Consider the following 26942-nt stretch of genomic DNA (forward strand, 5'->3'; position numbering starts at 1 on the left):
ATTTTAGTGTCCTTGTTACATGTAGTTACTATAGTAATAACTATAAACTATGCATAATTTCATGCAACTAACCCTAAACCAAACCCTAATCCTAACCTATAGTAACCCTATAGTAAGTACATGTAGGTAATAGTATTACTCAGTACAATATAATTACACAAGTCTTACTCATAAATAACATCTCACACATTAATCATTAACAAATACCAACTGTATAGCGTAAAAGAGGCAAATTTACACTGTTTTGAACAGGCACAACATGGTACAACATGGTACAATGTCAAGAGAAACATTATTTCTGTGTTCATTTTAGATTTTGTCTTAACCAGTAATGAACGTCACAAGCAACATGCAACAACACATTATCTTATAAACATGGTCCCAATACATTTGGGGCCCTATTTTAACGATCTGAAACGCAAGTATCAAACACGAAACGCAAGTAACTTTGTGGGTGGATCTCGGGCGCTGTTGCTATTATGCCGGTGGGATAAATGACTCTTGCGCAAATCTAAAATGGGTTGGTCTGAAGTAGCTACATTACTCATAGGTGTGGTTAGGGCGTAACGTGAAATAAACCAATCAGAGCGTCATCTCACATTCCCTTTAAAAGCAGGCGTGCTTGTTCCATGGCGGATTGATATTATAACGGCGGATTTGCCAGGCACACGCCAGGAGTGGTTCACAGCCGAGGAGACCGACGTTCTCGCCAGGGCCGTAAAAGACAGAGAAGTGACATTGTATGGGGATGGGAGAAACTCACCCAAATTAGCTTCGGTTAAACAGGCATATGTGTAAGCTAGATTTATGCCTATTTTTTCACATCTTCATGGACACCACAATGATCTGTAAAGTAATAAGCAGACTCAACTGATTTTTATGCTATTAAAGTAAAATTGCAAATCCACTATTGTAAAGGTCAGGATTTAAACTGTGAATGAAACATTTTTTTTGAGAGAGAGATTTATATCTAGAGTCGAAACTAATAAAAAGTTTTTGCAAAACTCTAGACAAGAAATCTTTTACTTGAGAAACTTGCTTAAAAAATCCATTAGAATAGCTGTAGTGCAATTATAACATATAGGGGAATGCAAAGGCCTAATTAACATCAAGCTGGCCTTTGGAGAAGAGATCAAGTAGACCTCATTAACCTTAACCATATAATAAAACACAACCAAATACAGAATAGCCACTGCTTCCAGTTTTAATATACCGGTATATTAGAAAGAAGAAGCTAGTGTCTGCCCACAACAGAAACATACATATGTTAGTCTATGCTGAGTTATGACATCAAGACTGATTGCACATAATGACAGCTGAAAATGTATCTGCTGCAGATTTTATTATTTGTATTAGCTTTTTGTTTTCAAAGTGCATTACTATACTGTTTCACATTCATTTTTATAAAAAACTATTTTGTGTTGAAATCCACTTCATTTTAGATGCTGGCAATGCATAATTAATTTTTTTGCTTTACAGAAATTAGACTTATTATTTTATATATTTAGAATAGAGATTTATAATCCCCCTTATATAATTATATTACAATTAGAAGGGGACACACTTCTCATTGTAACGACTGAAACAAATCAGACACAATTATTTGTTATATTTAACAAATAATCTTTAAAACTCACTCTGGGATCTATGGTCCCATCCCCCCAACAAGGGCAAAAAGGGTCTTGGTTACCATGACTACGATCAGATAAGTTGGTTTTATTGCTGTTAAAAATGTGGTCACGTGGAAAAAGCAGAGGCCATAGGAAAGACCCACAGCCCTTAAAACAGACTTTACAAGATTAATTTAAGGACGAACTGATCTGTAAATGAACATAAACCCCAGGACACTGTGTGAATGATTTACTGTCTTGTGTAGTGTCTTTTGATACTATTATGTCTTTGATACTATGTATTTTATGATAGAACCAATGGTCAATGTAACCCCACCTGTATCGTGTCTCCTATCTAATTAATCCTCATTTAATGACTCACACTTTAGTGTACATCACCTTCTCATAGAATGCAGTGTGTGTTTGTTATATCTATCTGAGTATAAATGGACACAAACAGCAAGGCCTATGTCTAACCACACTTCAGACAGAGCCATAAATCCTCCCAACAGCGGAATTTCCCGCTTGGAAATTCTCCCTTTCTTATTGATCGAGCCTACCCTGAGAGGTGGGACCTTTCTCAGACTTTAAATGGCCTCTACACAAGCCCTTCCCTCTCTTGGCCTTCTCAGTACTTTCGCATAGCTGTCCTGCGTGGCCACACTAGGCCCCAGGGCAGCAGGCCTTGACCCACAACCAGCTATGTGCTCATTCAGGAGAGAGAGGACTCTCTCAACCAGAACAGAATTCACCAATTCTTCAGTCAACGCCGAAGAATTTGATTGAGACTCATGGGACCATCAAAATCAGGAACTTCACGTTATGTTTCACTGCAAAGGCCATTCAAGTATACATTTAATGAGGTGCTCTGAAAATGATAAGCTGATGGTTCTTTTCATAGTTAAATGGATCTTTTCCATAGTTCCATTTCCTGCTTCCGGTTTCATTCTGCCACTCACCATTTTACCTATGCATGTATGTATGTATGTGTGTTTAGTTTAGTTATGTTTGTGATTTAGTTAATAAAACTCGAACACAATACGTATTTGGTTCTGATTCTCTGCTTGCAACAAAGTTTATTTTACGATTTAGATTTTGACTACAGGCTCTTAGTAGTACTGTACAGTAAGAAAGACATTTCCCTCACCCGGAAATGAACATTTCTTTAATTAATAAACAATTAACACTAAGTGTTCATGGGACGAACAGGTGGATTAATTTTAATATTAATTTTACTACATTAAGTTAATTTTATTAACTGATCCAAATATTCATAATTAACAAATTATAACAAGCTATGATTGATTATTAATATTTCTTTAGAGCTAGTTTGCTACATCATGAAAATATTAAGGTAATGGTCCAAAAATGTTGCTTCATTTTGTTTATGAAAAATAATTTTCTTTCTCTCTTTTTTGTTTTATTTTGGAGTGAAACATGACAGACATTTTTTTGTGAGGTTCACTCAGGAATCTTTTCCTTTAATTTCTGTCAAGGTTAGTGTTCATTTGTCTGCCATTTGTGGCACGACACTTCAATAACAGTTCACAATATTGAACAGAAAGCCATTGTGATTGAAGTCTATGATGAACTACACCTCCACCTACAGTACTTTCTGAGTTCTCTCTCTTTCGTTCACCCCATCCTACCCCCTGTAAACTTTGCCCCTCTCTGAGGAAATACAAAAGCCTTCCTTTACCTGATGGGATCGCATCATGGAAACCTAGCCCCAGAAATGTCATTAAATGCCAGTCTTTGGTCTTGTTTCTTTTTTCTTTTCTTTTTTGCACTGAATATTTTCAAATGCTCTCTACCATGGGAACAATTGAAAAGCTTTTCACCAGGAATAGACTGTTGAATCTTAACCCAAATAGTGTGATGCATTAAAATGTATTTTTGGATATTAAATTCTATGTGACTCTGCCGAGGGCCTATTTTAACTGATGATCTCTCTCCCTCTGTGTAGGCAGATGTAAAAGTCAGGACTGTTTTTTAAAGGTAAGTGCCATTAGACTCTCTCCAGATGCTGTTTTTTTCTGTTATTATCGTATTATCAACCATCAAAAGCCCACTCTATTCTGTAACCATTCAAACCCAATTCATAATTTCTCTGCAGTACAGTACTACAATAATAAGCCATTTAACTTTTTGTCCATTAAAGTAAAAAAAAAATGGTATTAGCAGTCATTTTTTTTCTTTTAAAAAACATGTACTGATAAATCAAGCAGAATAAGACAAGGAACATGGTAAATTGAAAGTAAATGTGGTCAGTATTGATTTCATGTTGACTTCAAAACTAATATTCACTGATTTAAAGTAAAATAGGATGAAAGTGTAAAAATATTGGGCTTATGCAAAGATATTAAGTATATTATCTGAGTGTGTGGGTAGGTGAGTTATGTAGAAAGCATACTGATGTATATATTGTGCATGTGCTAAATTGGGCTCACAAAAGGGGGGAAGGCAAACTTTGCTGTGTTCATTCCACGGTCTATTCATTCTCTGTCAAATTCATACCAGCTAGTTTGAGCGAAATCTAAATGTGGCCATTGCGTTCAGGCCGCCTGCAGCACATTTCTTGCACTCCTACACAGCAGTGTGGCATTAAATGTGGCAGTCAGGCAATACTGAGGGTGTGCTGACGGTCGGGGGCGTCAGTGCCATTAAATCGCATGTCTGGTACCTGGAGGCAAGCAGGCGCCCGGCCATGTGGTTTATTCACGTCCACCGCCACGAGCTGCCATCCTCCAGACGCGTCCTCGTGAAACATCTGCCACCAGGAGGAGAGATGGAGAGAGAGGGAAAGAATGAAGAAGAAAGGGAGGGCCAATTGTTAACAAGTGTGAATGGATGGCGATTTGTCAGTTAACATGCAAAGTTAAATAAAAAATAATTTTAAATGCCATGAAAATGCATTTTTGATAACACAAATGTAGCAAATAAATTGGGGAGGAAATAAGCAAAAAAAGTTGGCTACAAAGACAATTGGCAATCTCAAAAACAATTGGCAATTATATTAATAATTCTTCACCAACATCATAACCATTTTATAAACACAGGCAAGGTCACAAGAAATTGACTTCATGATCCAGCGAGCATCTATTCACATTTCAGAATCTAAATGCACCATGACTTCACTTTGACAGATACGAGGAGACAGCGGCGGAGACAGCAAGGACTAGAGTAGGGAGGCGATGCTACAGCCGGCACCTTGAATCTGGCAAACAACAGAGGCTACTCATATCCATATGTACACAGCCCAGAACTATCAGACGGCTCTGTACTTGAAGCCTTTTTATCATCTGCCTAGTGAAAATCTAAATAAAATGGATTGTTTAGAAAACAAATAGCCCACCACTGTTCAACAAACCACATAATTTGATATTATTAATTTCCATAACACAAAAGGTGTGGGATCAGATGCTCGTCTATGTGCCACATTAAATGTTGCCGTATATTTTACGAATATATATTGAGCTTCAGACACTTTGTGCCCCCTCCCACTGTTTGTATTCCCATCCTAAGCACAAAAGTGAAAATCTGCCTATGGCTGTTCCTAATGTGCACTGCTGCTGTTCCACTTATGTCTGTCTTTTATCAGTTCAGAAGAATAGATAACCAATTAAACCCACGAGAAATGACAGTCATTAAGCTCACAATGCCCCTTCAGCTCTGACAGATTAAAAAGGTTACTACATAAATAGATATTTAAAAAGTTTCCCCTCACAGTCTTGTAATTATAACTGCAATTCATGTGGTAATCTTCTTAAGGGACCTTATTGAATTATATTACTTTTTATAAGACAGTCACAAAAGGGATGGTGCAAATCTTGCCAAAAGAGTATCATCAGGCCCCAGGAGAACCTTATTCTTTTTTATTTCTTTCAGATTAAAGGCATCATTCCGAGTCGTATTGTCTAACACTCAATAAACCAAGGTTTTGTGTACCCTAAGAGATTTTTCTTCAATAAGACATTTCAGCGTAATTAAAATTAAGACACAGAAAGGCTATTTGTTTTCAAGGTCACAACACTTCAATTTGTTAACTCAGGGTCATTTTTTAATTCTGGTTAGTCAGGGGTTAGCGTTTTCACACTTTACATTTAGAAACCCTGGGTTATCATTCTAATTTGCATTTTTATGAGGTCACAATAACATTGTGACCTGCTTTAATAAATGCATGTCCAAAATTGTATACAAACGTTACAAATCACAGCACCAATGTAAATAAATTGATTGTGTGAATCTGCTTTCTTATTACAAATGGATAAAAAAAGACAACGTGAATTAACTTTCAAAACAGTATCAGTAAGCTGATGTTTCTTGCCCAATATTTCATGACAGGAAATAGCCAACCAAGATTCTCACACATTCCTAAGCTATTTCTACCTGTGAAGTTTTAGACACCCAAAATAGCCTTACCTAGACCAAGAGCAAAAGACTACATTATACTGTTTTCGCTGCAGACATTAAAGATAAGGAATCGATTCAAAGTTTTGTAAATGGAAATGGACTTAGAAAACTATATTTTACTGAAGACAATTCAACTTTGTGTCCCTCAGAATGAGATTTGCCTTACTGCTTTTGGAAGGCTTTACTGCAGATTGCAACAAAACTGTATTCCATTTTTAAACCTGTGGCCATTCTTTTCTCATTTCTTTATTTCATGGTAGTATGGTATTCTTTGGTATAGTAGAGTCTTGTGAAATCTGCCAAGAACATGTACAGTTCACTACCATTCAAAAGTTTAGGGTCAGAAATATTTTTTTTCATCATGGATGCATTCAACTGATTAAAAAAATTGACAGTGAAGACTTGTACTTTATATACAAACTTTATATTCATCAAATAGTCCAAAAATAAAAGTTTATCATGGTTTCCACAAAAATATTAATCAGCAAAACATTTTTCACAATATTGCTGTTTTTACTTGAGACTTTTTTTTAAAAAACAAGCTGACCCCAACTTTTGAACAGTAGTGTATATAAAGCTTCTATTTTTTTACAAAAACAATAAATATATATATTATTATTAAAATATACAGTATATTTAAATATCTGAAAAAAACAAACCCAAATCCAGAAAAGTTGGGACATTTTGTAAAATGCAATAAATCAAGAGTCTTTGATTTGTTCATTCTTTTTAACCTTTATTTAACTGCAAAAGTACAAAGAAAAGATTTTCAACGTTTTTTTCACAGACCAACTTTCGTGTATTTTGTAAAAAAATAAATAAACGAATTTCGATTTTGATGGCTGCAACACACTCAAAAAAAAGTTGGGACAGAGGCCAAATAAAAGTGAAAAGCTAATAGAATATCCAAGTAGGCGATATATTGTATGACATTGTTATGCGCATCTCGTCAGTAAAGTCGGTTCCTTGATTAGTAGTAAATCGCCATCACCTGCTTTCAGATGGAGCGGCATTTACTACACAGAGCCGTAGTTCACTGACAACTGGGGCAATTTCCCCTTCATTATCACGGACGTATCATACGCCTGCGATAATTAATGCGATATGGCTCAGCTTGTCAGTAAACTACGGCTCTGTGTAGTAAATGCCGCTCCATCTGAAAGCAGGTGATGGCGATTTACTACTAATCAAGGAACCAGCTTTACTGACGAGATGCGCATAACAATGTCATCCGATATATCGCCCAGCCCTATATCCAAGTTAAACTCTTTAAAAACAGTCCACAATACGTAGGTGAATTGGTAATAGGTGAGGGTATTGTGATTGAGTGTAAAAGGAGCATCTCAGTCTTTGCAAGCAAAGATGGGTCATGGCTCATCACTTTGTGCCAAATATCATGAGAGAATTGTCAAACAATTCAAAAATCTCATTTGGATTTTTTGAAAAAATGCAAGATTGCAAGGTCTTTCACCTTCTACCATACATAATATTGTGAAAAATTCAGGGAATCTCAGCACATGTAAGGCAAGGCAGGAAACCTCTGTTGAATGTGCGTGACCTTTGAGCCCTCAGAAGGCATTGCATGAGAAACCGTCATGCTACTCTTAAATACAGCCATATGGGCTCAGTTTCTTTGGAAAAGAACTTAACAGTCTGCTACTGCATAAATAAATTGCCACTTGTCTGTTACGCAGGTATAAAAGCAAACATCTGCCTTGGTATGGGGTGCATCAGTGCACTTGCATGTGTGTGAAGGTACCACTGATGTGGAGGCATATATTGGTATTGTACAGAGACATTTACTGCCATCAAGATCTTTCCTGGGGAGCGAGGCAATGGCCAGGCCTCATTTTGCACATGCTAAAACAGAGTGGTTTCTAGACACTGTACATCATAGAAGGGATGTGCTTGACTGTCTCTTATTGAAAATGTATGGCACATCATGAAAAGGAGAATCAGACAACGATGACCACAGACTGTTGAGCAGCTTATCAGGCAAGATTGGACAAAAAATTCTATAATTAGAATCCTAAATTCCCAAACATTTAACAAAGTGTAATTAAAAGGAAAAGTGATGTGACACAGTGGTAAACATGCCTCGGTTCCAACATTTTTGGAGTGTGTTGCAGTCATCAAAGTCAACATTTGTTTATATTTACAAAATACACTTGGTCAGTGAAAACCAGTGAAAATATTTTCTTTGTACTTTTGTCAGTTATATAAAGGTTCAAGAGAATGAACAAATCACAGATTCTTGATTTTATTGGATATTACAAAATGTCCCAACTTTTATGGATTTAGGGTTGTATAAGACATGACCATTCTCATTCATGTATTCCAGTAACAAGAATAAGATTTGCTTTGGATTATAGTAACGAGAATTTCAAGAGTTCTTGGTTTTCTTCATGATTTGTTATTTTTGTTTGTTTCATTTTGAGATGACATATGCATCAGACATTTCTTCATGAGATTTACCCCACTAAAGAAGTGCTGGAATAAATTTTGTGTGCTATAGCCGTTATTTTTCCAGAGTGCAATTCTACAACCATAAGACTTGAATAACGGTGGTCAGGTCACTCCTGTGCTGCCAAAAAAAAAGCTGCCAGCTCCACTCATGCCAACCTCCAAGGCTTTGCTCCAGGACTGGCTCTGGCACTGTGACTGGCGCAGTCAGGGATACACTATGCCTCAGTTCACACAATTACACACACAACTTTTCACACCACGCCCCCGCTCCAGATTTTCTGTGCATTTGCACCATTAGCTTGGTTAGTGTGAATTTCTCACTAAACATTAGGTAGGCGATGGTTGTATAAAATCAACAGGACAGGTTTCCCCACAGGAGAGCTTTGCAGGCAGGAAAGCAAGAGCATTTAGGGTTAATTGATCATCTCGATCAGTCACATCAAATCCAAGCTGAATGACACATTTTCTGTATTTTCCTTTCTTTTGGCCTGTTGCGCATTCAGCCACGTTCCTCTATGACTCACCCTTGAGTCTGCCAGCCGCCCAATCAGATCTCTCTGTGCCGTTCGGGGCCCCCACCTGATAAGCAGCCAAATTTATTTAAAAAACAGCTTGCTGTTGGGTGTATCCTGCATGCTGAACGCCAGGGAAGCCAGACTCACAGCCTCCAGGGAATTACGGGAAGAATTCCTTCAGATGTCTGTGTTGGTGTGCATCAGTCTGTGCTTAATAATCATACATGCTGATTTTGATATTTTTGCTTTGGTTGGTTTAATTACATCTGCCCATATATATTTTGTAAAGAGGAATGATCAAAGAGATTAACAAGTGTGGAAAATGAATCACACACCAAAGCTTGCTTGCTTTCTGTGCAGATGTGCGTAAGTGTGTTTGCATTTACCTGTGTAGTAGCAGTTGACGTGGTGCTGCTCCGGGATCCCCACATTTGCTGAAACTGCACTCTGATCTCAGCAAAAGTTTCTATAATCACAGCGATGAACACATTCTGGGAAAACAAGCAAACAAAATGAATGAATGTCCATAATTGATGAGATAAATGATATAGAAATGATTTATTAAATTATGCAGAAAATGTAGCAATGCCATCACAGAAATAAATTACATTTTAAAATATATCAAAGTAGAAAAGTTATTTTAATATTATAATAATAATTTATTATATTATTACTGTTTTTACTGTATTTCTTATCAATTAAATGCATAAGAGAGAGCATAACAGAGATCCCGAATAACCCTGACTTTTCTATGACTAGAAATGAAGGAGGACCCATGTGCCGGTTATCACTATGTTTTTGCAGATCACTGGTGTGAGAAGAAAAGGCTTTTTCCACCTTGACCAGCCAGGCGAGGAAGAAGATGAGCGTGATGAAGTAGAAATATGAGCGCCAGCGTGGGAAGCTGTCGATGGCTCGATACATGATGAAGACCCATCCCTCCTGAGACGCGGCCTCATATACTGTGAAAATACTGGTGCCTGCAAGAGGAGATGACAAGAAGGGTCATGACGGGGACAAGAGAGGACAGAGGAGGGGGAGAAGCTCATATTTGAGATGTTCCTGTGCCCCCAGAGTGGTCTGACTGGGCACTGAGACAAAAATTCAGACATAAACACAGTCTTGGCATTAGTGAACCTTGTCAGGTGCTTCCTATTACCCAGCTATGTGTTTCTGTCTCCAAACAGCTGAATGAGATGGTTATCCGCACTTCTGAAGTACTCTTTGGTTCCATGTTGTGCCGGAGTGTAAAAGTATCAGTATATCAAAGGAACTAGGCTATGAAGAACTACACACTCAAGGACGGATTGCATTCATGGCTATTATGTCTTTTTGCTTATGATTATGTATTTTATGTCTTTTTGATCATACAAGTGTGATTTCATAAAAGATGAAAGGAAAGAGGACAAATCCTCAAGGAACTTATATGAATAGTCTTGTTATTTTCAGTATTAATTCTGTTATTTAGCCACCCTCACACTGTTCCACACCCTGTTTTACACAGAGGGAGATGTTTAGCAGAGTATTTCATTGCCTTTTACATACAATAAAAAAATTATGGGGATAAACGTCATTATGGCACCATCATGGCACAAAGCATTTTTTCTGGAAATGCCAAAGCGGACAGCGCTTTCAAGGAATTACCTCCTTCACCGGAAGTACTGTAGAGTAAATGTTTCTGATCAAAGATCTATTCTTTGCCAATCAAAATTCTAAATAAAATGAAATGGTTTTGGTCTTGACAACTTTTAAAAAAAGAATACAAATAACACAAGCAAATAACAAAATGACTAAAACAAACTAATAATTAGTTTGTTACTAAAACCATTGGGACTGGGTCCCAATTCACATGCTATTCATCCTAAATAGGCTAGTGTTCGTAATTAGTATTGGTGTGTCCCAAACCATAGTATGTTGAAATGAGTATTCCAAATATACCTGGATGGTCAACTATTTCCAGTTAGAATTCAAAGTGCCGATCCATGCACACTATAACAGCTAATATTGCTCACAACCCGTTGTGCGTTGGACGAGGATGCGATTAGAACTACAAACAAAGATAAAAACAGCACTGTGAACTTTTATAAAGATACATTTGGTCATTATAAATGCATCATTATGCAAATTTCAAAGACATAAGGAGAGTCTCCGCATGAAAGACCCACGAAAGACCCATTTCTCTATGATACGATAGGAAAGTAAAATAAATTGAATGTGGAAGATTTTAAATGTGACAAGATGATTGACAAGGCAGTTTAAACGGTGACAGGATGCACGCAACTAAGCGGCAAAGCGGTCTGTAAAAGATACAATTATGACAAAGTAGTGTCCCAAAGCTTGCCTAATCTTCTGCTCAAAACTCAAAAAGTATGTACTTTTTCTTCACAAAAACAATACATACTTTAGGGCATTGTATAAGTAGGCTAATTGGGACGCATCATGAAATTAAAAAGAAAACGGAAAATATACACCCAAAAAAAAAGATTACAAATATAAATAAATACTGCAATAGTATATAAGTAATATTAAAATATATGATAAACAAATGACTTATTTCATATACACGGTGTATGATGTGCTCTCTAGTTCCAAGCCCTCAATGATGTTATCTCTGCACTCACAGTGACCCATGATGCCGTGCTGCGATATGGCTGCCAAAGGCCAGCAGGAAGCATGCCACTCAGTTCTGCTTCCTGCCATTTCCCACCAGGTCCGAGGGCAGAATGGGCCAAGGACACTGGCAGGGCCCTGTAAAGGTTAGCTTCATCACCAACCATACACTTATCCTTTACAGAGACCCATGTTGATGAAATACACTATTTCACTTGGCTTTTTCAAAAAACTGTTAAATCAATATGTAATTCGCATTAGATAAAGTACATGCTTTAGTATAAACAGTAACAGAGTCTTTCCCTGGATGAATTAGAGGGAAATGCACTTGGCAAACTAAAGACTTCCATTAAAAATCACTTAGGGATAAATCATTGTCTCCAGAGATGCCTAGCAAAGGAAACCCTTTTCACATTTCTTACTGGATGGCCTAAGAAGGGGTATCAAGACTAAAGACCAAGGGGTATCAACACAAAAAAAAGACAATATTATTCCAAAAGCCTTGACTGTGTTCCTACAACTCTGTTATTAAAGTTTAAAATTAAACTAAAAAAATTGAGATTTAATTTAAATAAAACAAATACATTAAAATAATGAATACAATTATAAACTTGATCTAAAAATGTGATCTATGATAAAAATGTTTTTAAAAAAACATTGTGGTGGGGTCAGTGAAAACGTTGGAAGTCCAACTGGATCTGCAAAAAACATATATTAACCCTGATATGGGACCTTTTTCCAATCATACTTTATGTTTCTGCCTCCCTGAATCTTGGAAGCCAAAATAAGCCATTGTTGTTGAGGCTGCAATCCGCACTGTGAACACGGATGAACGGACGACAGATCACTGATGCAGGAGCGGTTCTGGTTGACTTACACATGACTTATCGGTGTACTGAACTCTATAAAGAAGACTGAGAAGGGCCCTTTCGCAGATCTCAATGTTCTGTAAGTCAACGGTTCAAAGCCACAACTGTTTTTCTAGGGAAAAGCCTCCCTTCATGGCTATTTGGAGATTAGTGGCACTGCTCTGTGCACCTTTCTAGTGGATTTATCTCAAATGAAAGCGATAAAAATATGGCATGCTGCTCCGTACAGATCAAGGTGCTTAAATAAACTGGTCTATTTGTGAAGCTGCCTTCACAATGCTTTGAAATATAAGCTTTGCTGAAAATATTACATTTCCAAAATGCAGAGAGAGAGAGGGCATTTATCTGTTAATATTTGCTTGCACATAATGCATAGATCAACTCAAAACGCTTCAGCTAAAAATGCTACAATTAATCACACTTTGTCAAAAAATACATAATTGTTCTTAATCACTGTACATAATTACAAAGGGCAGAGATGGAATAATTTTCCACAGACAATTAAAACTAGACCAATCAGGCTTATATTTCCTGGTAAAAAGGCGAGAGACAATGTTTTATTGAAGTAAAAGAAAAATAATAATATAATTAATATTTTTAGCAACAGCAGGACAAATTGACCAAGAGCAAATTGGAGACATACCAACAACAACAAAAAGTGAAATATATGACAGATAGTTCTGATTGGATGAGCTGTGTTCAGAACTATTTTACATTAATGCACATTCTATGTCATATTATTATATGCTTGGTAACTATTATTAACTGATATAAATTATTACTACAGTAATATGTTAATATGTTAGTTAGGTTAGGGGTTTTATGTTTGAAAGAAGATGTGAGCTGAATTTTTGCATTGGCAAGCAGTCAGAGCAAAGAGCAATTCTTCAGAGAACAGAGTGGATGAAAATTAACAGAGAAGAAACAAAATTACAAACATCATTTTATCATGTAAGTGCCGCAATGACTCACCAAGCTCATTGAAGCCACTATATCCGAGTTCCTGTCTGCTAAGTCCCAATTCTTCCAGATCCATACACTCAAACCCCGCTGGACACTGATAACCCTCCCCGTTTGGAGAGCAGTGTGTATCAGGAATCGCAAGGCTGTTCCATGTCACATTACTGGAAAAAGACCAGAGTGAGTTTTCAAAGAATTATTATCAAATGTTATATCTTATCAAATCAACCACTATATTGTAACAGGCCATCTGGTGTTTTCACAGACTGGCAGTGTTATCCTGGTGCTCTTTGGCAACATATAAAGTCAGCATTTGGGACTGACAACCATATTTACTTACAGGTGTGACTCTAATTGCCCTGTACACGAGATAGGAGTTTTAAAGGAGAATAAATGCATACATTATATACACATCTGTCTTCATATGTATTCATCATCAGGCTAAGCAAAAGCACTTCACCACAATGGTAACCCAGTGTAATTGAAATGGTTCTAAATACCAACATAATTGAACATTAAACACTATCAAGTATTTTCCTTTTCTCATCTTGCTTAAAAACATATAAAATAATGACATTTTTGCTCTTCACATTACAGTAAGTCCCATGAAAAGCATGCTAGGAGTCAAGTTTCAGTAATGTCAACAGCAAAAATCATTGTCGAGTACTTACTACATTCAACCTACATAATTGAATCTATTATATTGCATATTTTAGAGAATTACATTAATCAAAAGCAAAGAAATCAAGTTTAGAAGGAAAACACAATTTTGTTGTGTAAATCACACAATCTGTGTTTTCCTGTTTTTCTTTACACACACACACACACACACGCTACTTTCATTCTCTCAGATTTTCATGTTTAGATGTTGCTTAGCTTATAGACTGTATCCGCTCTATTGCATAACTAAATTGTATTTAGCACTCTAAATAAAACTTATGACCTTAATGTCCCTGAAAGATGATAAAAGATATACTTATTCTAACACACATGCATATGCAGACAGCTTTAGATTGGACCACAGGTGTTACTTCAGGAGGCACTTGATGTCTCTAATGAAAATTAATGTTTTCAAATTGGCTTGCCAGACATACTTTCAAATAGTTTATTAAAGACTCTGAAATGAGTAGGGATCATTGATTGCAGTATCACAAAGGCCAATCAGAGGCACAGCGGCGAATCAAAATAGCTTTAATTATTCAGTGATAAATAATCCGCCAAAGAGATCATCCCTTTGAAGAAACTGATAACAAACACTAGTCAAAAGATACTGATAACATCAAAAAATTATCCATTTTATCTAAGTATTGTACACTTAAATGGATATAAAATGCTAGAAAATACAGACAGAAACAGAGATTGTATCATATTGATCACCTGTCATAACTTGATGCCTGTAATTGAGAGAAATGTGTGGGACATTTTCTAAACAAGGTGATAGTTTATGATTGGCAAGGTCACAAGGCCTGTGCTCATTCATATTTTAAGCACCCAAAATATAAAACGTTGAGACATCAAATCTAAAAATATATCCCCAATAGACACAAGTCTGGCAAACTCCCTAGCTCATTTATCCAATTAAATCCATGTGTAATTCAGATAGCGACTAGCCAAGGACAAGTATTGTAGATCTGCACGATGATCAACACTGAGTTTTTCTGAAATACACTTCCATGACGCATAAAAATACTGCCTGTCTACATATATTACATGGCAGACAATATTTGTTAACCTATGACTAATACCTTTTGAATAATAATATGTTGAATGTCAGTGCAGTGAGATATCTCACAATATAAGAGCTCTTTTCTCTCATGCATATATAGAAGGATTGAGGCCAGGCAGCCGAAAAGACGCGAGCATGTGCATGATGCCCAGGCAACAAAGGAAACATTAATTATTGTGATTAGTGCTCAGCACACTCTTCTGTTGCTGATGGTTTAGATTCTTTGTTTTAGTGCCGGCTCTGACACGCCACACATCTGCAACGGAATTTTAAATAGGCCTGGGTTTTAAAGGAGAACCACCTCCACAGCTCCATACACACGCTGCATTAAGACTGCGCTCAACCCTGCTTTCGTCACGCCCTCAAGTTGGGATGCGTGCGAGTGTTCCAGCAAGATTTACTGTTCATTTTTAGACATGAATTTCTGTTGGCTTTTCAAGCGCCTCCATGTGATTAGATATGAATGAGAAATTCAGACAAACATATCATATAATGTGGCTGTTCTTACTTGAGTGTTTATGAGGCTGCGACATCACATGATGAAAATTATGATCTGTTATTAATTCCACTTACAGCTGCTAATGGGATTTGTATTCCAAAGAACAGATGTGTGTGGGAGGTCTACAGCAACAGACGCATACTTCTTATCTTGCTCTGATGCCAGGAAAAACTTCAGCATTATGTTAAATCCCCTTGATTTCTTGGGCTATTAGGTTAAATTATTTTATTGGATTTAAAGAGAACAGTTGAGAGAATAATGATGATGAAACTTTCTTACTATCTCTGAGTACCATTGATGACACAGTGAAAATTGAAGGTGCCAAACATCTGAACTCCCAGGATTCCATACAGGAGCAGGAAAAACAGCAAAAATATGGTCACACTCCAGATCTGTTCCCCCGACCGCCTGAAAGGAAGTGAATTTTAAGTGGTGGATATGTTAACAAGATTACATTTCTCACATTCTTTGCACTTGTGGGGCTCTTACTTGAGAATGTTGGTTATCCGGGTGCGCGGCAGTTCAAATCGGAAGTAGATTCGGAAGGCTCGGATCATAATGAGGGCCCTTGGTATGCGTAACATTCCCCAGGGTGACATTTGGTCCACTATCTCTGCTATTTCAAACACCTTGAGACCATTCAGACGAACAAGCAGATGAGTGGAGTTACCCATGAAGCTCACTCCTTTTTAATTTGAAAGAAACAATTCAATTTGGAAATAACACTAAACACAATTTTAATACCTGAAGCACAAGAGAGACCCAGAGGAAGACCACCATGAAGCCATCAAACATACACCAGCGGTCTTTAACATAGGAGTTCTCTCCCTGGAAACAGAGGCAGGTGATAAGACACAGGCTGTAAATGAAAGTCCACAGGTGAGTGGCAGCTGGTCTACCGGTCTAATGAAAGATTGTGGCAGCTGTTAACAACAGAGCCAGCCAAATTCTGCAATGTGAGCACTTCAGAGTATTAATCCTGCCAGACATTGCCTAACAAGTACCTAGAAAAAGTAAACATGGCACAAAAAATATATAGTTAATGAGAACAATCAAACTATGTCTCTAGTGGTAGAGTAAATATTCAGGTAGAAGCATAGCATGCCCATAAAAAAATAACTATAAAAAAAATTTACTGTATATTTTCATTCATGTAACTGGTTTATTTTAAGCATTTATTTTTAAGCGTTGACTAGTTTCTTTTAAATAGTCCTGTTGAGACTGAAAATTTCTGGTTGAAGAAATAACAGTAAAGACAGACATAAATAAATAAATGCATACATAAATGTTAATTAATAACGTGAATTAATATATAAAATATTAAGCAGAATTTTTTTTTAAATTGGTATGAATTAGAATTGTTTCTTAAGAAGTAAGTTATCTTATTAGAATGACTTTTGAAGGATCGTATGACTGATGACTGGAGTAATAGCTGCTGAAAATTCACAGGAATATTTGATTAAATAAATGCAGCAGAGATGAGCATTAAAAACTTCTTTAGAAAACATTTTTAAAATCTTACTGACCCCAGTAGCATATTATTATTTATTTTTTTAAGTCCATATATTCCATATAGTCTTTCAACAAATATGAGGCCAGAAAGGGTTTGTTTCAAGTAGAGTGCAGCATGTCACACAGCATGTGACACCACAGGGTTTATCATGTCAACTACCTATTCACACATGGAGCTGGTGCACAGGAAATGACATCAGAGGTGTGACGTGCTCAGGTTTGTTTGTTTGAGTGCAGACTGCCTTCACGCTCCAGTGGCTTTTCTTTGATTGAGAGACAGATACTTCAGTGGATGAAACACTTGTTCTCCCAAGACATCTGCCCAGAAATCCCCTGGGATTTCAGAGCCTCTGATTAGCTCCAGTGCTCAGATCTCACACTGTATTAGTAGGCCACAAACATAATTTTTGTGTGAAGGTCTGACTGACTTTATTGATGGCAACTAGGAGAGACTGAATTTGAAATAGTTCATGCTTAATAATGAGTTACTTAATAATATGAAAATGGCCTAATTCACAACAGATAATTAATTATTTACATTAAATCAACAATTAGACTACTGCATTAGTAACTGTTCATAATGCTGTGTCCGAGTACAGAATATACCTAATGACCAAAAATATACCTGCTAACAGTGATAAAGAAAAACACAAGTCTGATTTTCACAGATCATAATCACTCCAAAGATTGAAATACAAAACAAATATACTGGCCTAATTAACTGAGTTGAGGTCACTGTATGTGTATAATAATGATGTGAGTTCCTCTCCTTCAATAAAATTAAAATGCATGTGTTAACTTAGCATATAATTGCTGCAAGGTTAATCACCCTGTCCTCATACGATCTCAGGGCTAAAAAACAAACAAATTAATTACTCCATCTTCTACATAAACCTTCCTGCTTTCCATGCCAGAGGAAAGATAAAGAAAATCATGAACGCATCTTGTGGCTGGTTCAGAAGGCAAATGACTCACTATTCAATATCTCTCTATGGGGTTGTTATTCCTGATTCACCAATTAAACTGACCACACGTTATTCAGCCACCTGCCTTTTTTATTCACTTCCAAAGGACATTTTCCTCATTCTATTTCCGCTATAAATCATGAAAATGCTGATTGAGTGTGTTACCTTGATAATGCCCCTGATATGCATTTTGGCGATCATCTCAGCAGTGTAGAGGAACATCAGTAGTGTGTCCAGGGTGAAGGTGACATACTGCAGGGGCGGGTAGTGCTCAAAGGTCTTAGGTGTATTCATACAGACCGAAATTACACTGATTATAGCGCAAGCCCGCAGGAGAGAATGAACCCACTGAAGACAAAGAACACAATCTGTTTTAGAGTGTGGCACATACTCTGGGTTTCAGTTTTGCACCCTGTCCTGACAGGGGCTGTGTCTGTCCACTATACACTAAGCAAAAGGAATTAGTTTAAAGAAATAGTTTACCTGAAAAGGAAAATTCACTATTCACCATCCAAAGTGACAAAAAAGGATTTGTGCACTATAATTTGTTAAGTTGATAAGTTTTCTTATGTCAAACAATTATTCACTGAAAATATTGGTCTCTGTTGTACAGTAGAGGATTTTCAATGAATATCAAGTTAAATTTCAAGCTGCTCCTCACAAAAAGCTATTGAAAGGTTTTAGAAGACTTGGAATATAGCACACAAGATGGGCTAAATTTATCATCTTTATTTGTCCTTTTTGAAGTTTGAAAGTCCCTGGTCACTTTTGTTATACAGTGTAAAAAAAGAGCAGCATGAACATTATTCTGAATCTCCTTTTGTGTTCAGCCACTTACAGCTATCTTAGCTGTACAAAAAAAGCATGTTATGCTGCTTGACATTGAAAACTGGTATTTGTCATGTATTTTTCATTTGTCATAACACTTTGGTTTGTGGTGCAAACAGATTTACCATTTACTGTACATTCTTTTTCTTCTAGTTATCTATCTATAGCGGCTAATGAATCGGAAATCCTACACATTCACAGGAAATTGCGTATGACATTGCACCTAGTTGGGAAAAAGTTTGAGCTTATCAGGTATCTCTTTTTGGGGGTATGTAGGTCAAACATTATTGATCAGATATCAGAGATTTGTTCACATACTGGTTTGTTGATCCAAAGAATGTCAGCACTGTCTGTCAGAGTTTCATCTGGCCCAAAGTCAGTCATGGGCTGGGCCTCGACCCGCGAGCTCTGCTTCCTCTTCAGCATGCTTGGGCTCGCTGTGCTATAGAGAGAGTGGATCTGAAAGACAAAAGCACATCGACCACAAATGCTAACTTAAACGACACATCAGGCAAAGCTCAAATTCTGTTTGTTGTAGCCATGAGATTTCTTCTTTATTGGATGCTAACTCGATTGTATATGTGTTCTAAGCAATTATATAACAAAATGAAATATTAGAAAATGAAAATCTATTTAAATGAAATCTATAAATGAAAATACATTTAGTTTAGCAAAATTTAGAAACAGTTTTTGCAATTTAGCAATAGGCTAAATGCTTATTACTATAATTATGTGGTATAAAAAGCACAGAGAGGAAGTGCCATATCAAAAGTCCTAAGCAAAGTAACTACAGTGGCATGCAAACAGATTTGAGCAATGTATTCATTGTGGCTGTACAGTAGGACATGAGGACACAGCTCAGTATGATACTAGACAGTATGTATCGTAGTGTTGCACAGTCACCGTTAAACACAATCAAGCACATGATGTACATAAAACACAGACTGTTGACTTTACAAAGAAATGCTGACTTACCTTCTGCAAAGATCACACTGGATCTTCAGCGTAACACAAACGACAGGCGACCGATAATGAGACTGCATAATATTGGCACTAGAGCTATTCTTACCGAGGCCAATAATAAAACATGGATATCACACACTCACTGAAACAAAGCGCACATACCAACGGGAAAAGTAAAGCTGAAATTGCTCCAGCACTGCACATAACATGCGATCAGGCATACCCTGTAAATAACACACAACAGTTAGTCAACATGGCATATGGTGTACCAAATGGGTACAATTATATCGACAAATAATGTCCACCACATCAGACAAGGAATATATGCAACACTGAGTGGCGGAGTCATGGACGGATGGGATTGTGGGACCAGGTTACTCACGGTCAGGCTCCTCATTGGTGCATTCATCCCCGGCATAGAGAGGAATTGAATTCAGTATGAAAGACAGCTGATCGGTGGAGTTGAGGCCTGTCCTGCAAAAACATCATTAGCCTTTTATTCTTATTTATAAAGGAGTCCAGTCAATGAATGCTCATGCTGCATCACATAACAGCTGAAAGCTTGACCTTTACATGCGATATCAATACAAAAGCAACAAATCAACTCCAAGCAACTGTCATGCCCAGTAAGGTCAGGCAGGTTTTGTGCGTAAAAAATCGTATAGGCTAACATGATGAAGTCAGATGTAACACAAAATACATGGTCAAGGTCGTTCGAATGTCAATTTGGATCAATGGCAAGATGCACAAAAAGTGTGCGTCTATCTATAAAAATAAAAATGTGTAGACTTCACAAGATAAAAATGTGAAGTCTACAAAGGAAAGTTGAATCTTAAAAGTTCTTACATTTATGTCAAGAACATAGTGGTCTGCTAAGAACAGATTCCACGTAGTCACAAGCAATTTGTGAAGTAATTGCTACAGTTAGCATATGTTGATAGATAGAGGTTTGAAGACAAGTGAAAACTAAATTATAGGGTGTAAGTGCATTAATGTAGGAGTAAGTTGCAGAAGACTACAATTACTCTCACTTCTCCAGAAAGGACTATTTGCCTAAAGGCAGGATGCAATCACTAAACATTTTAATGGTGGCTGGTGCCGGTTTTTTTTAGGCTGGCTTGTTACATAAATGTTTTGTGTTTTAGATTAGATTGTATAGGCAATGAGAAAGGATAATTATTCCCCCAAAGGCTTTTTTTGTTTTTAAAATTGTTCTACAGAATATAGTCAGATATGCAACTATATACTGCTCTAGATTTATTATCCAATTCCCACTTCATTGTACTATGATTTATCCAAGTTATGTATAGGAATGCAACTCCAAATGAATGAATAATATTAACACATTTTTCACCATTAAAATTATGCAAAACAGCTATCACCATTAAAATTACAAATCATGGCCAGAATTGTTGGCACCCTTGATAAATATTATCAAAGATGGCTGAAAAATAAATCTGCATTGTTTATCCTTTTGATCTTTCATTCAAAAATCTAGCCTTTCATTTCCCTCTAGCATTTTGAGCGCTGTTGAAGGAATTTCTTAAACACCTATGATTGGCAATTGTGTTCACAAGCTCAACATATCTGATTGGGCATTGTGTTCACGCGTTCAAAATATATGTCTGTGATTGATTGGCTACAATGATCGACGCTTCAAAAACATGTTGTCTTCACCGAGTGCTTACACAGATACACATGGGAGCGTTTGAAAGCAAATTAATCACAGACATATGTTAAGCATGTGAACACAATGGCCAATCAGAGACATATATGTTGAGCACGTGAACGCAATGGCCAATCAGAGGTGTTTAAGAATCCGTTTAACAGCGCTCAAAATGCTAGAGGGAAATCCTGGTATCATCACATTTTTTACATTTCAATACTGACTTGGTACCGAAGTCGGTACTTTTGACAACACTAGAAGCACCAGCTGTTTACTTTTGTTTTATTTATTTTAAAACTTCGGTTAACCGTCCACCAGTTCCCCCTTCTTCCCTGTGCCTTGAACTTTGAGACATTTAAAAGCATTTTAAATAGCACATTAAAATAAGACACTTGGGAAAATAATACCTTAGGGTAACTAGCGGAGCCCAGCGGAGGGAGGGCGTGTAGGCAAGGGCGTGGTTAGCTGGTACCCTCTGACGTCAGAGGGTACCACAACTTCCAATAGGAAAATTAAACTGAAAAGTTCAACCTGAAGAGGGCAGCACTCAGACGTTTTTACACCATATATTGTAGAATTAAAACACTTTAAACCCAAATGTCAAAAAAAAATTACTTGAATCAATGAACAGCATTAATAAAGCCCCAGTCTTACAGATCATTAACTAAAAAAAGTTGTTTTAGGGTTTAGTTACCCTTTAAGACGTAGGGCCATATCTTTTTATTTTACCTCAGATGTGTTTTCTTCGTGTCAGTCACGAAGTGCACAGAAATAACGCTCAAAAGACAAACGAGATCCGGGTATAGAAATAAAACAGAAAAGTTTTAAGTAAGCTGTGCAATTTCTAACTGGCATAATTCCACTAGAGCCATGCATAACCATATTCAGGACATGCACGTAGGTGTGATAGCCAAAGCAAGCAAATGCCCATCGCATAATCACTTCAACTCCGACAAAAATAACTGAGCTTCAGAATTAGAATCAAAATGAGCTTTATTTGCCAAGTCTGTGGCGTTTAGGGGCATTTATTATGGGATTTGACTGTTTGATTCATGTATTAGGTGCTCAAATAGATCATACAAGTTTTTAGAGGGTTTCTTACTTAAGACTAGTCGACTAGTCAGTTACAAAACTTCCGATTGTCAAATTAGTTGATGCACACATCCCTATCAAATCCCAAAAGATAAAAAAGTCTAAACCTGACGGCCTCTGCTAGAAATCTTATAATGGGCCGCGTGGTCGGATTTTCCATCAGTGATCCAAAACAAAAATCAAAATATCAACAAACGAGCACAAAATGAAGCTTCTGTCATGACCATCCCAGCCCCCTGACCGGAACCCTGCAGAAAATGAGTGGAGTGAACTGAAGAGAAGACGCACAACATGGACCTGGGAATCTGAAGGAGAGCTTCTGTATGGAGAAATGGTTTCTGATCTCTTGTCAGGTGTTCTCCAAACTCATCAGGCATTATAGGAGAAGACTCTGAGCTGTTATCTTCGCAAAATAAGGTTGCAAAAAGTATTTTATAAAAGGGTGCCAATAATTGTGGAAAACGTGTATTGGAGGGAAAAAAAATTAATCAAGAGATTTTCACCCCACTTTAAATTATTTTACTTCAGTGAAAGGTTAGATATTTAGTTAGATATGAAAGATGTAGGCTAGACATTTTTTAATGAAAGATCAAAAGGATAAACAATGCAGATTTATTTTAACAGCCATCTTTGATCATATTTATTTACCAAGGGTGCCACTAATTCTGGCTATGACTGTATGCAAAAACAGCAATATGCATCAAATGTATCCATTTTATTAATGTGTACACTAATAGGCCTAATAACCAAAATAATAATATTACTGTTACTGTATTTGAAGCTAATATGATTTTTTTTTTTCATGGAAAGAAAAAATATCAAATAAGCTCTTAAAACACTGATCATGAAATTCCACACTCCCAACCAACTCTGTAACAGCAATTTCATCAAACAATACTGTGACAGTTCAGAATACAATGAAATGTAGAGAGTGTGACATTTTTTTAAATGAATTCTAGCAAAGCATCTGTTTTGTGTTGAGATATCTTATTGTTTAAAGTTACTTTTGTAATTTCAAAAAAATTCCCAGGGGGCAAATGTTGTTTATGACACTGGTGCAACATAATTCCCCGTGGGGACTCCCTAAAATTAAATCAAAGTATTTATCTTTCTCTATCTGTCTCTCTCCATGTTTAGCCTCTCAGCCCTGTGTTTTTACAAACAATCACCCGGACATTTTCAAAATCCACAGAATCCGAATCATTCTTCTTAGGTTGATCCAAATAACACTGTATGATTATTAAACACCCAGCATATGTTTGACCTACAGCGATAAGCCTATTTAATGCAAGACCTCCATTTTTACAGGCCAGTGCCAAAAGCCACCTGTCTTCAAAGATTTATCACATGCACAAAACATGCAAATCAGACTGACACGAGATCATGTCAGTATATACCTTATTCATGGCAGCGCTATCATTGATTTTGAACGGGAGTGAAAGCGAGGCTGTGGATGGACATACATCTCTTCAGTGGGTTGTTTTGTTATTTAATGTGTTTTTGGATTGTTCTGCTGACGAAACACTGCAAAATATCTTTACAAGAAATTTCAGCAGACAAAAAACTCCAGACAACATGAGTTGTGGAAAATTGGATGTGATCTAGGAGCTTTATGCAGCTTTTTAAAGCGGACGCCATTGAAAACACTGTAAGTCTATCCCTCACAGCCTCGCTTTCATAACTGTCATGGCCCTGCTCTGAATGAGGTCTATACTTGTGGCACACCGGAACACAGTGACATCAGCTATTATGCAGGGAGATTCCTCCTGCTGCCACACGGTTACCATAGCAACAGATGAGAGCAGGGCTGCTGCCGCTATAGCTCTAGCTAAATAACCTCTAAAGCAAAAACACACGAATTACACAAAATATAAAGGCATGTCGATTAGGACATTGCTTGAATTATTGTCTAAATTTGTCATAAGCGTATCCAAAAAAGGTTTTTAATCTTTGGCAGTGCTGTTTTTTTAACAAAGGCCTTTTGGCTGCGCAGTCGGTCCACACACTTCCTGGTAACGTTATACATGCATACAAGCCGAATAAAACAAAATACATCTCTTATGCGACACTCTAATCGAACTCACACGCCGAAACGACAGAAAAACGCTCTTTGACTTACTGGTTATTGAAGTTTGGCCGTTAACGCGATGTATAGTCCATGTCTCGTACTGAGCTCGAGCTTCACAGTCACAGCAGCCGCGCGACAGATGCGCATCAGACGCGCGTGACCCGCTACAGCACTGCTCGCAGGATGAGATCCCGCAGGCCTTGACATGTATATTATCAGTATTATTATAATTTTTTTTATTATTATTAATGTTTAATGCAGATGAAATGCTGGTGAATTGAAAAAAAAAAAAGAAAAAAAGAAATTGAAATCGAATTTTTAGTCAATTGTTAAACGTTATTAAATAGACAGTAGTTTTGAATACTAAATAACAGGAAGAACAAATATTGATTAAAATTCAATACAACAACCTATCCTAAAATTATCATTGGAAATAATAAATAATAATAATTATGTAGATAACCCCGGGGATAATTGTCACAAGGGCTATCTACTAGGCTGAATGGAAAGTGTTTAAGTGAAAAGACCAATTACCCAAATGCTTTTTTGCTATTAAAACAACAAACAAAATCAGTAAGGATAATAATAGAAAAACAACTAATAATATTACAAATAGGCCTAATATTAATTCTCATTTATCATCATTTGAAATGACTGGAGTCATGGGTTGAACTCAGTGGCACAAAAATGGGGTATGCAGTTCATAGGGGCGCCGGACGGGAGGGAGGTGCCATTGTGCCCCATTCTTTGAAAACCTCCGTTAATAAAACTTTATAAAAAAAAAATATATATATATATTTATTTTAAATGATGAAAATGTTTTTATTTTAACTTTTGTTTAACATTTTAAATGATTTTTTAAATTTTTTTATTATATCAATATCAACCGATCACCCTACTTTAATCTGTCTGTGACCATGACCAAAAATGGATAGATTTGGGAATGGGAAGCGTTCTGGGGCGGATGAAGAAAAAGGGGAAATGATATAGCTAAACCTATTATTATTTGAATCACTGTAAGTCTTGACAAGACAAGTCTAATTTTATTAGACTATTATTAATTGTATTTGCTACATTCAGTGTAAAGAGCGATTGTAAAGGGATAGTGTATATTTCTGGTAAGGTGGCGCTTTTGAAGCTCGTGCTACTGTCTCTTTGTGAGAGACTTCCGTGGATAAATCACACAAAACTCATATAAGAAACACACACACACACACACACACACACACACACACACACACACACATATACATATATATATATATATATATACACAAGATACAGCATACGACCAAGGGCTGCTTTGCTGAATATTATTATGATTCCAAATGTTGCATTAATTTTATAGTTCAATAAACAAGTATATTACGTTTACTTACTTTTTAGACACATTATTGACTGTTTTTGTTTTACTTCACCGACGAAAATAGTTCTAAAGGAAAGCAACACATCACTGTTTTGTTACTGAAATGATTAAGCATTTTGAACGAATCGTTTGAATGAACGACTCAATGACTCGCTTATTAAGACGGTCATTTGCCGCCACCTATTGGCGGTTTAGATTCCTGTTTAAAAGTCTCATTGCATATTTTTCTTACTTGTGAATTCAAACATTTATTTAAAACATTAATCTCATAACATTGGGCTATTTATTGCAAATTGTATATTATTTAAATTGATGTCTTATTATAACTGATTTTATTGATCAAATGTAGGAATTTGACATGAAAGATGATGTATACATTTAATAAGTTTAAAAAAATCGGCCTTTATAAAAGGTAAATAACGCCCTGGGGTAATTATCACAAATATGCAGATTTATGAAAAGCTGAGAAATCGGATTTGGTCAATTCGTGCATGAGGCCTTAAAGTGACAGCAAAATGTTAATCAAACAACTAAAAAGACAAAGGGAAAAGCACTCACTGCTTTAATGCAGCTGTAATTTGTGGGGGAAGCCAATGATCTTGCATACCCCTCTGCAAATGTGCAGTTGCGCCCCTGCTTAAACTACTATTTGACTGAATGTACTATTTTTCTTAAATGTAACCTATCTTGGCACGTTGTCACGTGTATTAAATTTAGATTTTTATTAGATTTTCATAGATTTAAAAAAAAAAATTGGGCAAAAACAAGTGTTTGATATTTCTGTATAGGCTACTTCTAGCAAATTAGCTAATGC

At 36.6% G+C, this 26942-nt stretch overlaps 1 protein-coding gene and 2 long non-coding RNA genes across 6 annotated transcripts in view; 2 read left to right on the top strand and 1 right to left on the bottom strand.

Moving 5' to 3' along the window:
* nalcn (sodium leak channel, non-selective) overlaps window positions 1-24919 on the bottom strand; it is a 140692-nt gene extending 115773 nt beyond the window's left edge. For 2 of the 4 annotated variants that reach the window (XM_082176523.1, XM_082176521.1), the window contains exons 1-12: window positions 24814-24919; window positions 20319-20410; window positions 20099-20160; window positions 19292-19432; window positions 18311-18493; window positions 16413-16496; window positions 16158-16297; window positions 15948-16076; window positions 13456-13607; window positions 9842-9984; window positions 9391-9495; window positions 4294-4380 (exon numbers count right to left, since the gene is read on the bottom strand). In XM_082176523.1, coding sequence (XP_082032649.1) covers window positions 4294-4380; window positions 9391-9495; window positions 9842-9984; window positions 13456-13607; window positions 15948-16076; window positions 16158-16297; window positions 16413-16496; window positions 18311-18493; window positions 19292-19432; window positions 20099-20140 — 1206 coding nt within the window. In that variant the 5' untranslated portion in view covers window positions 20141-20160; window positions 20319-20410; window positions 24814-24919. Of the gene's footprint in view, window positions 1-4293; window positions 4381-9390; window positions 9496-9841; window positions 9985-13455; window positions 13608-15947; window positions 16077-16157; window positions 16298-16412; window positions 16497-18310; window positions 18494-19291; window positions 19433-19948; window positions 19972-20098; window positions 20161-20318; window positions 20411-24813 lie in introns of all 4 variants that reach the window. The other 2 variants (XM_082176524.1, XM_082176522.1) reach the window with 2 other exon arrangements.
* LOC309503785 overlaps window positions 1-26942 on the top strand; it is a 247067-nt gene that overhangs the window by 81602 nt on the left and 138523 nt on the right. The window lies entirely within an intron of this gene.
* Window positions 2431-9932, top strand: LOC309503784. The gene is made up of 3 exons (XR_014207858.1): window positions 2431-2457; window positions 3581-3608; window positions 9809-9932. It is a non-coding gene; the product is annotated as an uncharacterized lncRNA (long non-coding RNA).

The sequence above is a fragment of the Leuciscus leuciscus genome (assembly GCF_965113295.1).
Source record: "Leuciscus leuciscus genome assembly, chromosome: 7".
NCBI lineage: Eukaryota > Metazoa > Chordata > Actinopteri > Cypriniformes > Leuciscidae > Leuciscus > Leuciscus leuciscus.